The sequence below is a fragment of the Leopardus geoffroyi genome, chromosome B4 (assembly GCF_018350155.1).
Source record: "Leopardus geoffroyi isolate Oge1 chromosome B4, O.geoffroyi_Oge1_pat1.0, whole genome shotgun sequence".
Taxonomy (NCBI): Eukaryota; Metazoa; Chordata; class Mammalia; order Carnivora; family Felidae; genus Leopardus; species Leopardus geoffroyi.
The window spans coordinates 67491466-67504646 of NC_059341.1; the positions used below are offsets into that span (position 1 = coordinate 67491466).

Consider the following 13181-nt stretch of genomic DNA (forward strand, 5'->3'; position numbering starts at 1 on the left):
CCAAATTTTAAACATATTCCCCAAATGAATCTTTGTCTTTGTACTAGACAGCAAGTACCTTTTTCATCTGATTCGGAATCTGATTCGTCAGAGCTTTCACCCCCTTCAATATCATCTTCTTCTTCCTCCTCCTCTTCCTCTTCCTCCTCATGATCACTCACTTCTTGACTTTCTTCCTAAAATGTGATTTGTGACTATTAATAGTCCAATATCAGCAAAACAAACTGATTACCTCATTAGATTGCCAGAGTACAAAATACAGAAGTATACAAATTTCACCTTTCAGTACTTCAAAAATCATTCCACACTTGTAAGGGTATTACATAATTTGTCTTAAATAAAATAGTGTTTTCTCTCTCACAGTATTCTATCCACACACACACAATGCTTTCACATTGCACAAAATTGAGAGTTGCCAGTATTTTATGGCTCACATTTCTGAAGAAAAGAAATCCTTAAGCAAATAGTTTAAAATGGATGCATGATAACTATTTCCCTTTTCTACATATAAATTAGTAACTATCGGCAACCATAAATAAGCTAAATTCAAGGACTGAAATTTACAAGTTCATTCTTTCATACTTACCACTTCTAATTCATTGTTCTCTCTTTCTGTAATACCCTTTTCTTCTTTCTTCTCTTGGTCAGTATCTGCATTATCCTCTTTACCAGCCACACTTTAAAAAAAAAAAAGGAACAAAAAGATACAGTATTTAAGTAGAGAGGAAAGGTGTTCACTTTTGTCTCCCAGATTTTAAAAACCATCAATTACTTATGGAAATAAACTAAGAGTTTATCATTTGAGCAAAGTTATGTCTGATGCTTCAGAGGAAAGTAGAAATTGCCATTCCAGCCATAGTGACTTATCATTGGGAAAAAGATCATTTTCTAGAAACACTGAGGAATAGATTATCCCCTAGAGTATGAGATCTGAGGAGACAGCTAAGAACTAGTCACAGTAACAGTCAATTAATTAGAATGTAGATGATTTAAATTCAAAGGAAATCAAAACAAATATTTTGCTTTTCTCATCTAAATATATGACTTTTCCCATCTAAATACAAAGATACAGAAGCAGCATTTTTATTGGTGACCTGATACATTTAAGAATAAATTTAAAGATCCAGAATAAATCTGTGCACCAAAGTTTGTCTACACTGGCTGCATCCGCTAGTAATGGCACAGGCTCTTTTTTCATATGCCATATCTACAGAACAGGACTCTTCTTAAAATGTTCTCACCAAAATGGGTCTTTGCACATCAAAACTGTCTGAAGTTCAGCCTAACCTTTGACTGACTAGGAAATACCAGGGTCTGCCACAAGATTGGCCATACAAATGGAAGCCTCTTCTTCAGTCTTCTGGTACTAAACAGCTCTAACTACATACTGACATTAGGTGATGTTTATAGCTAAACTAACTCAGCCCTGGTGGCCCTAAGAAGACAGTGCACACTACAGTGAGCAAAGTTTTTCACACTTAACTCACTCTTTTATGGCCTAGCAACCATGGTCAATTATACATAGAAGTTACATTTCTGTTTGCTAGACTCACACATTTAATCAAACTAAATAATATTAAGAAAGTAAACTTGAAGTAAATCTATACGCGAAAGATTTCTTCTTGTGCTACTGTAACATTTTTAAATCAAGAGTAAAAAAATGCTCAAAAGGCAATATTGTCCCAATAAAATTCCCCTTGAAACAGCTTAAAAGCTGTATCAAAATAACTTTGGAACCACTATCATTTCTTTCAGATATTCTGCTAAACTAAAAAACTGCCCTAATACCTGGACTTGTTTTTAGCTTCTAGGCTAAAAGTTTAATCTTATTTAAGCTATGTTATTATTAAACTGTAATGTTTAACCCTAGGTCTGAATTCTCACAGATACTTTTGTATTCAGAGTAAGACAAATACTTTCCTTTGTAAGCACTTTTCAGAGTTCTTAATTTATGTTTTTTTATGTGATTACTTCTTTAATTTCTATCTTCCCCACTAAACTGTGGGCCTTGTGAGGGCAGGGATCATCTCTGTTTGACTCAGCATTATGTCCCCCATACCCAAGGGATGCACATAATAAATGTGCATTAAGTGTTTGTTAAATATATTAATCTCTATGACTCTACATGAGAACTTCTGTTTGTCACTTCTGTGTATCTCATGCACTAATTATGTTAGAGTCTGATGGTATAAACTGAAAGATGCATAAAGATACATAGAAGACAGCATGTCACTAGAGTGAGAAGGAACTACCAGTAGAAATTTCAATAAAACAATCTTAGCTGGAAAGAAATCAAGTAAACTATAACAGGGTTCCATGAATGTTGTTAAATCATTTTGCTAGAGAAAAATGCTGATGATATGGAACGACTCTTACATCACTTGTATTATACTAGGACTGTTGATTTTCTATCATGCAGTTCCAACTGAAAATCTAGAAGGAAACTCCCTTTCATCCATCGTCCCATTCAAAGGACAGTACCATGTACTCAGACTATACTTGAAGTTAAGGTTAAGGCCAGGACAGGAGAATGTGTTTGGAAAGACCTTTCTTATCAGCATTCCCCAGTCTCTCCCCTATGCAGCCTTCCTTACTCACCTGTAACTGTTGCAGCACACGATTTTTGTTATTGGTGGCCACTTCATTACATAAACTGCAACCCAAATTCTCTTTTACTCAGGTTTAGGCTTATAGCTAGATAACCACTTTATTCTAACCCTCCTATTTTCTCCAAGTCACTAGTGTCCAGCAAATGTTACTTTTCACTTATATTTAAAGTTAACTCATACATTATAAGCTATTCATACCAATTCTGATACAGAAAGATCAGGAGTTATAACTTTACATTATTAATTTACCTTTATATACCACTTAAGGCTTAAGCTTTTAAAATATAAGTTGATGCTTTATAATTATTGCACCACAAATATTCAAGTTTTCCTCAATAAAGTGAGACAAATTGATATCTAAAGTAACTATCTAACCAGCAATGAAAGATAAATTTAAGTTTGCATGTTACACAGAATCAGAATCTTGGAGTTGGAAGGAACACTAGTGATCATGTGGTTTAGCCTCTTTGACATTTGACAACAAATGTCAACATTTTTGTTGACAACGTAAAAAGCTGTGTTGTGGGGAAATTAATCCACTCAAGGGGACTAAAACCAGTGTCTTGACTGCAGGTCAGTATTCTAGAATCTTATGCTTCAAGTTCAGGGAAGTATCAGCATCACTAAGAAGCTTATTAGATAAGCAAAATCTCAGGCTCTAGTTCAGTTTTAACTGAATCAGAATCTTCATTTTATCAAACCAGCCAAGTGATTTGTATGTATATTCATGTTCGAAAAGCCCTATCCTCGAGCACAAAACTGCTCTGTTTTTGCTATCCTTTAAGGATGATATAAAACTTAGAAACAAACTTTACTCACTAAAGACACTTAAAGGACTTGAATATCTTAAGGCGGAAGACTCCTTCTATATACCTTAACCATGTATTTTATTTTGACCTTCTGAAAGAGAAGAAATCTCACATTTTTAATGCCATGATCTAATTCTAATGACAAATATAATGTTCTAAATATACTAATTAGTTGAGTTCTAGTACAACTTATAATTAGAGTTATATTCTCATTATTAAATACTTTAAATAAGTTATAGAATTATAGAATAAATTATAGGTATTGTTGAATACTATATAATATGTGGAATATAATTGTGGGATGTAAACTATTAAATAATTTCAATAAAATATAATTTTTAAGTTTTCATATTTAAAATAAGATATTACTATAACTGATAATTACATAGTAAAAGTTCTCAAACAGCTTATTTTAAGAAAGAGATGAAATTTCTAAACTGGTGCTTCTAAAATATTTAAATATTATTTTCTTAATCATTTTGATTATATAATCTGGAGGTTTATTCAGAAAAATCTATGAAGAGAAGTTATGATAAGTAAAATACTACTTGATCCTGGTTTAAATAACTATAATTCTGAATGACTAAAACGCAAATTTTTATTATATAAGAAGTTCAGAAATGTGCGTCTAAATTTTGCTCAAACTTAAATGAGAAAAGAAAATATCTCATTTTGACACTCACCTCAAATACATATTAAAAGCAACACTTGTTTTAATAATTCAACTTAAGAATGTCTTGGATAGCTTATCTGTAGTAATGCCATAGTTTCCTTTTGCTTTGTTGCCATTTAATGTTGTTTTCCAACAACAAATATTACAAATATTCATATATACAAATACATCTATATTTGTACACAAATACATTTGTATATACAAATATTATACAAAATAAGAAAGAGGGAGAGAAAAATCCACCTGTGACTTAGCATGGGCTGCAACAAAATCTCAATTCCCACCCAATTAAAAGTTCCCAGTCTGCTCACAAGTTTCTGGAAGATATATTCTGAAAGTCAATGGTGAGTTTTGGGGGGCATCATTTTTAACCTAAAAAAGGTAAGTCATTAAGCACTATCATAATTAGGATAATTTATTCTGAAATCACATGAAATTGCCTGAATTTTAATCCATGTAACTTGTGAGGGTTTTATTCTTAAAAAGTTGTTTTTAAAAATACATTTGGTGTATTTGTCAATTTTATAAAATCATCATTAATTTTAGGAGCACCAAGCTAATCTAGTCTGAAACAATCTATAATTCTATAACCACATTTCCTTGTGAATGGCAACTAAGTATTTAAATGACATTTTAATAAAAAACCTGGGAAATATTCCAACCTTCTTTCTTCTCGATTGCTTTCCTCAAGTTTCTGTAGCCTTCAAAATCACGAGGCACAGTATTGGAAGGCCAAGCCAATGAAGGACAAACCAGACAGTAAAAAGCGAAAGTGGTAAGAAGGTAAAAATGATACATGAGCTTGAAGACTTTAAAATAAATTTTAAAAGATATCATCAAAGGACAATACACAGTAAAAAGGCAATACATTTTGAATGAATAAAAAGTAAGTAGAAAAACAAGCAGCATTATATCTAAGAAGAATATATAGACTATCAGTTGAAGCTATTCAGCAATTAAATGCATAGTCTCAGTTTATATAACTTGGTAAGTATTGAGAGTGTTTGGATGCCATTGCTTTTTTAAATCTTTTTAAAATGGATCGATTTTCTCAGCTTCCCCCCAAAAGCCTACTTTCAATGATATCCTCTTCCTTTTAAATCTTCACAGAAGACTTTTTCATGGCATCATTAAAAGAACGTCAAAAAGTAATGCCTTTCTACCATAATATGAAAATACCATTAATGCTACATACTAGAAAACTACATTTAAAACTTCTTTTCTATTTTTAATATACTACACGTGAACTTCACTAAATCTAAAAAAAATTTCTATTTCAAAATTATGTATGAAATGATGTTACAGTCAAATGAATATGGTTGTTATGATGTCAGTGAAAACTGTAATTTTATTAAATGAAAATAAAATGTCATATCACTGTACTAATAATTAGACACTATCAAAAGGACTAAGGCAAAGGTGGCAATAAAATGGGGAATGTAGTACTTTCCATTAGTAAGATTGTTTCTCAATCAGAAACGTATAAGAAAAATTATAACTATGTACTTAGAACCTTTGAAATATAATTTAAACAATACCCAATACACAGAATTGGGGATCTTTACTCAATGGAATGTACTGAATACCAATATTTGTCATATAAACAAAAAGATAGATGTGCTAGGCTCTGATTAAGCACATAGCAATCTTGATATAGCACACTTCTCACCAGAATTCCAAATATATTTTTCAGAATCATCAATATTTTTAAATGAAAAGACTGAGTCTTAAGTATAAATTATTTCATCAAGCCAGTTATTTTCATGTGCTTGCACCTGCGATTGGTTTTCACAATCAACTTATATATTGCTATTATAAGAAGAGACTAGCAATCTTTCTGGGAAAAAATTCTAGAGTGATATTCAATAGGGATCAAAAGTTCCAGTATAATGGCTAGAAAAAGGAAAATAAAGCCATCACCTAAGAAATCTATGTGTTTCTAGAGTTTCAACCTGACACCACTAAACACAAGGATAATGCAGTCTGATGAATTAGTAAAGTTTTTTTTTATAATTCAAGTCATTTAAAGCTAGATATCCAAAAACATGGGGAATAATGCCTAATCTAGTCTTATACTGATGAAAATGAGCCACTGTGGCTCAAAGGATATGGTTTCCTGGCAAAGAGCTTAAATTTCCTGTGTTTAATATGCAGAATTTTTGTTTACCTTACACAAGAGGACTGTATTAAAATGTATGGATGACATGAGCTAATAAGTAGATAAACTTTGGATGCCTCTTCAATTGTTACTTGGAAGAACATTGTGACAAATCGTTCAAAAGACAGTGGAGGGGCAGAAAAATAATAATCTGATATTTCTCCATAATTTAAAGGAGTTTTTACTTCATTTCATTCCATCACATGGAGAAGGGCTGTTTCTTCCATAAAGAGGAGAGAGAGGGGTGCCTTGGTGGCTCAGTCGGTTAAGTGTCCGACTTCGGCTCAGGTCACAACCTCACGGTTCGTCAACAGAGCCCATGTTGGGCTCTGTGCTGACAGCTCAGAGCCTGGAGCCTATTCAGATTTTGTGTCTCCCTCTCTCTCTGCCCCTTCCCTGCTCATGCTTTGTGTGTGTGTCTCTCTCTCAAAAATAAGTAAACATTTAAAAAAAGAGGAGAGAGAGAGAATGACAAACCTTGCCAACAATTTTAACTTTTATGTTACTGAAAAATAGGTAATACAGTCTCTTCAATTATTTACCTGATTTTGTTACACTCCCTTATCTATACATATGGATGATTCTATAGCTCAATAGAAAATATGCACACACAGGTACAAGAATAAACCTTAAACCTCCAGATATTAGCTAGCTGTAGATTTGATAAAGACTTTGATGCAGAAGAAAATTAAACTTTCATGTAAAACGGGACTTATGACATCCTCCTTGAACATAAATGCAGTTTCTGACATAAAAATAACCCAGCTACCACTCTTCCTACCAACACTTAACTTTTATCAGAGGCCCCATAGTCACTACAACCAAAAACTGACAAATAAAAAACACAGTAAATTAAAAGAAATGGAGCTTCTAAATAATTTGTGGCTTTAGTGGGGAGGAAAGAAAGCAGCTATGAGAATGAGGACAGCGTAGGAAATCTGAACCCATAAGTGAATCCCCAGATAGATCCTGGAAACTCTCAGCTAAAAGAGGGTAAAAATCTTCCTTACATAACTTGATCTTTTTTTTTTTTCCTTCATGAGGTTGCTGTCCAAAATCTCAGTATTTGAATTAATGGTTCCTCTTTCACAATTACAAACATCCTTAAAAAGAGGCTTATTGGTTATAAGTCACTCCACTGGCACGGATGCCTTTAGCCAGATGGCTTTGCTACCAAATGTAAATTTAAGGGGAGGAGAGAAGGAAATAGATGGGTTTGGAATTGGAAATAGTTCGTTTGGAGTGGGGTAGAATTACATGAGAGCTGACTGGAGCAAGGCAGGTAGCATAAGGACACAGGGGGTCAGCAGATGGAATAAAAAGGATGCTAAGGCACAAATTCACACTTTTCCTCCAAAGGTTGCCTACATCCATGAAAGGAGAGAAAGTTTCTTTTCCATTTTTTTCCTTTTCCTCTTCCCTTCTGAATTGCTCTTACCACACTACAAAATGGGTAAAAATCACTTTATGTGAGTCATCATAACATTTTCTAGAGAAAAATTAGTCCCAAATTCCAAAGAATTTTTTAAATGAACTTATTCTGTACGTAGGGTTGAGGCAGAACCCAAATTTTACAATGCTCTCTCTGATGAATAAAATAAATATGAGGGATGTAAAACAACACAATCAGAATCAATACACCTAAACAGGAACTACTGTCTCCAAAGAATTCCTATAGAAGACTAAACACTAACTTCAGTAAAGCTGCAGTCATTCTAAATACTTCTGGAACTCTTTGTTTATTATTTGTTTGTTTCAACCTGTAGAAAACCCTTTAGGTAAAATGACAGCTTGCCTACATTTTAAAAATAGGAATTTACATTACATGCAACCTAAAAGTTATTGGGATCTACAGCAAAGTTAACAATGATTAATGAAATGCTTTAATCAAGCTAAGTAAAACAGTATTCATTTTCATGTTTAAATCCACAACAAGGTTTGAATGGAGTGTGGTAAGAAAAACTATTAAATTTACTATATGGATATAAATATATATAAATATAAATGCATAAATTGGTTCTAAAGGCCTTCACACAGTTTATGGTATGCAAGAAAAATTTTCCTTTCTAGGTTCATACTACATTATGTAGGTTTTAGTTCTACAAAGACACATTATAGCATGTATATAAAAATGCTTTATGAAGCCTTTTCTGAAGTATCATATTATGAGCTACTAATTTGTTTTTCTCATTCTAAGCTATCACTCATTTTTTTCCCACAGGTAATTAAGGCACTACCTCTAAATTTACTTTATCCAGTTTAATTTTTTTCCCCATCAAAAATTTTTTAATCTCATATCACTTTTTGTTAAAAAATTACTTATTTTTTCACTTGGGTTCTTATGTTTAAATACATTTGTTCGATGAGGTCTTCTTAGCAATAATATCTGCTATTATTTTTATCGTAATAATTACTACATCTACCATAATCACTGAAGTTATCAATTTTTCAATTTGAAATAACAGCTGTTTAATTTTTTTATCTTAAAAGCAACAGGGACAAATCTTAATAATAAAATGTTTTTCTTCCAGTACTATAATCAAAATGCTTACTGCCCTGCACTGTCACAAAGATAACCTCTATCAGAAGTATTATTTTAAGATATGATCACTATAAACATGTCAAAAACAACCTAGGTTTCTATTGGGATCCCTATTTTTCATTATTCATACCAAACGCATGATTACGGTAACATCTCTAAATTTACCTCAAAACAAAAGAGCAGAATCAGCTCATGACCTTGAGAAACAGACCTTGCTTATAGTTACTATTTATGAACACAAACCACCAAGACCTTTAAAAACAAATCAAACCATTTGATATTTTGACCAACTATAGAACTGAATTATACAAGAAAATAGTAAGTCATGAGCAAAAGCCCCATTTTCACTCAAGCAGTATGTTGGATCATATAATTCTGTGATCACGGTTTTGTTTTTAACAGCCTTGCATTAAAGCTAATCATTATGTATCTTAATGCTGCCATAATCAGTCATCCATGAAAAACACCTATTAAGACATTAGTATCTTAAGAATGCAAATTCAGTTGCAATGCCTCCTAACCATAAATGTGTAACTCCTTGTTTTCATTATTCAAATCATTCCTTTTTAACTCAAGGACACCACAGCAGAATTAATTTGAAAAATTTAAACCTCCAATTACTTTAGTCAACTGACTGTTCAAGGAAGAAATGCCTGGTTGCCTAAAAAATTTCTAAGTAGACTGAGCAAAGCAGTTTAAATGCCAATAATAATTCTACAAAGCAAGCCTCTTGTAACAAACCATTTGATAGCTGTGCCCACTTTTGAATATCTAGCCAAAAATGCTTAAAATTAATTTGACTGGCATATCCAAAATATGTTTAGTAGGTAATGTGACTGCACCACAGAATCAGTATGTAGACACATAAAGAATTTGTGACTATTTAACCACCCACACATTACAAGTGGTCAAATTTTTATTTTCCTCTTCTTTGCACCCAGTTGGTTTCAGAGGAAGATATTATCAGGATGCAAGGAAAAGAAAGCCTAGAACAGTGGTGAAAAGCTGAGTGACTCCTTGCTGAAAGATTCAAAAAGCCTAAAATAGCATAAATAACTTTGACATAATCAAATTAGAAGCCCTGCAGAAAATACTGAAGAGACCAAATGACATTAAATGACAGTCTGATGGATTAGTTTAGCCTTTAGTTAAACTAATCTAGACAGGAATCAGATTATATCCAGGAGACTACTTAATTGCATTAGAAAATGAGAAAGAAATGAAAACAGTGAGTTGTAATGGTAGAACAAGCTTTGCAGAAAAGATGAGTGGAATGCAAAAGCAGCTATTTCAAAAACTAAAATAATTTCTAATAGAAAGTTTACCTTGTCATAGTCTAAAAATCTACCATATTATTATAATTAAACTTATTTTTCTTACGTACAAGTAGAGATAAACAATTAAAAGTTTATCATTGCAATTGTCAGCTAATTTAAATGACATTTCTTTCATTAATATACTTCGAAACCATGTATACTCACTGTAATTGCAAATTAAGATATTCTGAAAAGTAAGAAAAACAGGGATTCATATAACAGTGATTTTATAACACTACCTTTTCTTCTTCCTCTTTTCTTTCCTTTTCAGCTTCTCTAAATCTTTCTTAGCTAGATCTATAATTTCAATGGTCTCTTTGTCTGAGGACAACACAGTAGGAGAGAAAGCTGATGATCCACTGAAATACGGTGATCTTGCTGTGGCTCTGGTTAAGCTTTTTCGAAGGTTCTCATTCACTGCTTCACTTTCTAATAATTTTGCCCTAGTGAATAAAAATATTTAAACAAGAAACATTTCTTATTGTAGTAATAAAATTCATAGCATAAACTTTACCACCTGCACCGTTTCTAAGTGTATGGTTCTGCAGCACAGTAACTCACACTGTTGTGCCACCATAGCCACCATCCATCCATCTCCAGAACTCTTTCAAACTCTTTCATCTTCTTCAACTACCCATTAAGCATTAACTCCTCATCTCCCTCTCCTCCCAGCCCCTCACAACCACCATTACACGTTATGTCTCTACGAATCTGACTACTCTAGGAATTGATTGGGGAACGTTTTAAATATGCTGTTTTGTACGCCAAAAAGTTTTCCAAAACGTATTTCAACATTGCTACAAGCTAGCATTTTTTAAAATAAATGTGCTCACAAACATTAATGTTTAGGATTTTTTTAATTCCCTGAATAAGTAATTATAAATTGGAAATAACATTCTTAGTGCTCAAAAGTGCCAATGGTAATGAGATTAGTTGCATTCTGGCCAGTAGGCACTAGAGACCTTGCTTTGTCAACCCATCATTTAAACTTAAAATCTACAAGCAGCATGGTCCCCCTTCTTTCAGTTCCTCATTCATCATGCTATAATAGCATTTCCAAATCTTTGTAAGGAATAGTTAGTCAAACTTGCCCCTAACTGGCTGAAAGACATCTGGCTCCTAAACATGGTGTGGGAAAAGATGGTATCTCCAAGGAAACCTGAGTTTGATAATTGAAAACATTCTTTTGTTTGTTCAAGCAGTTCTAACAATGACAGGAGAATAATGTATGTTCTGTCAGTAATATGCAAAAAAACACAGAATGATGAGATTCTAAAAGAGCTGGACTCTTGAAACAAAAAGGGATTCAGAGTCCACTAGACCAGTCCTTTATTTCTATTTCATTTAAACGATCAAGAATATAATTATCTACTTCAATATAATAGATTTCCAAGGTCAATTTGGCACAAGGGTGATTGACACAGGGCTGTAAGGAGAAAGTACTATTACTGTATCTGTGTCAAAACTATATTGCAAAGCACTTTTACCATATATTCAAGTATTTCAGAGAAATATGCTAGATTAATTTGCAATTGTAAGCTCTATAAGACATAGTCAGCTCTGTGCTTTTTCACTGTCTACCAAAATTATTCATGACTGCTGAATTCAGCTATAAATACAGTGTACATACGTCAGTGAATATATATTTGAAGTCAGTGTCTGGTGTCATATGTGAGCAGAATAACAATACAATACTTTAAAATGGTTAAGTTTCTGTGTACAAACTTCCAGGTTAAATGATCTCAAAGTTATTTTAAGGAAAATTCTGAATATGATGGTGTCATGTTTTTATTTAGGAGCATAACCTAACTATAAGAAGCCAGTTTAACTATAAAAACTCAAAGTCAAAATTTACACTTTTCTGTATTTTTAATATAGCCCAGGTACATAATAATGAATGTTAAGAATAAATGAAAATATAATAAGTTAGCTATCAATAATGTCCTGCCTTGTATCGGTTCATTCTTATAATAATCGGACAAGTTCTTTTTTGTGATGATCTAAGGTTTGCAGTAGTGGGCGTATACTCAATGCTTCTTCAATGCTTGTACTGATAAAAGCTGAACCCCTTAGGGACCAACTCCACAAAGCCCATGACACATTAGCAGAAGTTCCCTTGGGGCTTTTTTTTATAGCAACTCTCTCCTTCCTTCTCTTTGTCTTCCCACTCACCAACCCACCCTGCTGCCTGCATTTCATTTAATAGGAAATTAAACAGTCAGTCATAAGGGGAAGTATACAGACCCCTTTAGGAAGGGGGTTTGCATCTCAGCTCTGTAACTCACTTGATCATGGACTACTAGTCTTTAAAAGCCTCTACTCTTTCCTTAGTAAAATGGGAATGAAAGTAATACATTTCCCTACCAGAATGATAATGTATTTAATGAATAATAACTATTGTTATCAAAAAGTTGGAAATGATATAATTATCAAATAGTAGATTAGTTAAATCGATTACAATGACAAAATAGTACCTCATGGAATCATGCAAAAATCATGTTAAAAAATTATTTAACAGCATTTAAAAATGTTCATATCTTGTCACACTTCAAAGAAAAGATAGCAAAGGAATATATCTACCCTGATGTCAATCTTGCTAAAGAGTGCATTGAAAAAAACACTGAAGAGATATATCAAAATGTTAACATCAGATCTACCAGATGGTACCAATATGGATGACTTTTTTTTATACTTTCTTATCTTCTCAAAACTTTCTGCAAAAATTTTAAACCCCCCAAAACCAAGAATTAATTAATTAGTACCCATTATTATTTCACAACAACTAATGGGACATGTAAATTTATTAGAAGGAAATTAGTATTGTTTTACAACTAGAATAAAATTTAAAATATAAAATATAAACATTCCCAAGTGGCAAAGCATCAACATAAATGTGCATTATGTTAAAGGAGTTGTGAATAAATGCCTTCTGAAGAAAAAGTTTTGAAAGAAATATGGATTAGAGTTGGAATTAGTAGAAAAAACACGGTATGAGAACTTGGACCATGTTACACTATGAAATCCTGTTCTTTCATTTGAGCCCTACGATAACTCCTGGAGACTAGCAAGTATTA

General features: G+C 32.6%; 1 protein-coding gene across 13 annotated transcripts in view; it reads right to left on the minus strand.

The window, feature by feature from the left end:
• The window catches only part of KIF21A (kinesin family member 21A), a 149314-nt gene that overhangs the window by 44185 nt on the left and 91948 nt on the right, over positions 1-13181 (minus strand). For 7 of the 13 annotated variants that reach the window (XM_045465116.1, XM_045465115.1, XM_045465117.1 and 4 more), the window contains exons 11-14: positions 10347-10550; positions 4754-4792; positions 587-677; positions 59-176 (exon numbers count right to left, since the gene is read on the minus strand). In XM_045465116.1, coding sequence (XP_045321072.1) covers positions 59-176; positions 587-677; positions 4754-4792; positions 10347-10550 — 452 coding nt within the window. The remainder of the gene's footprint in view (positions 1-58; positions 177-586; positions 678-4753; positions 4793-10346; positions 10551-13181) is intronic. The other 6 variants (XM_045465114.1, XM_045465113.1, XM_045465112.1 and 3 more) reach the window with 1 other exon arrangement.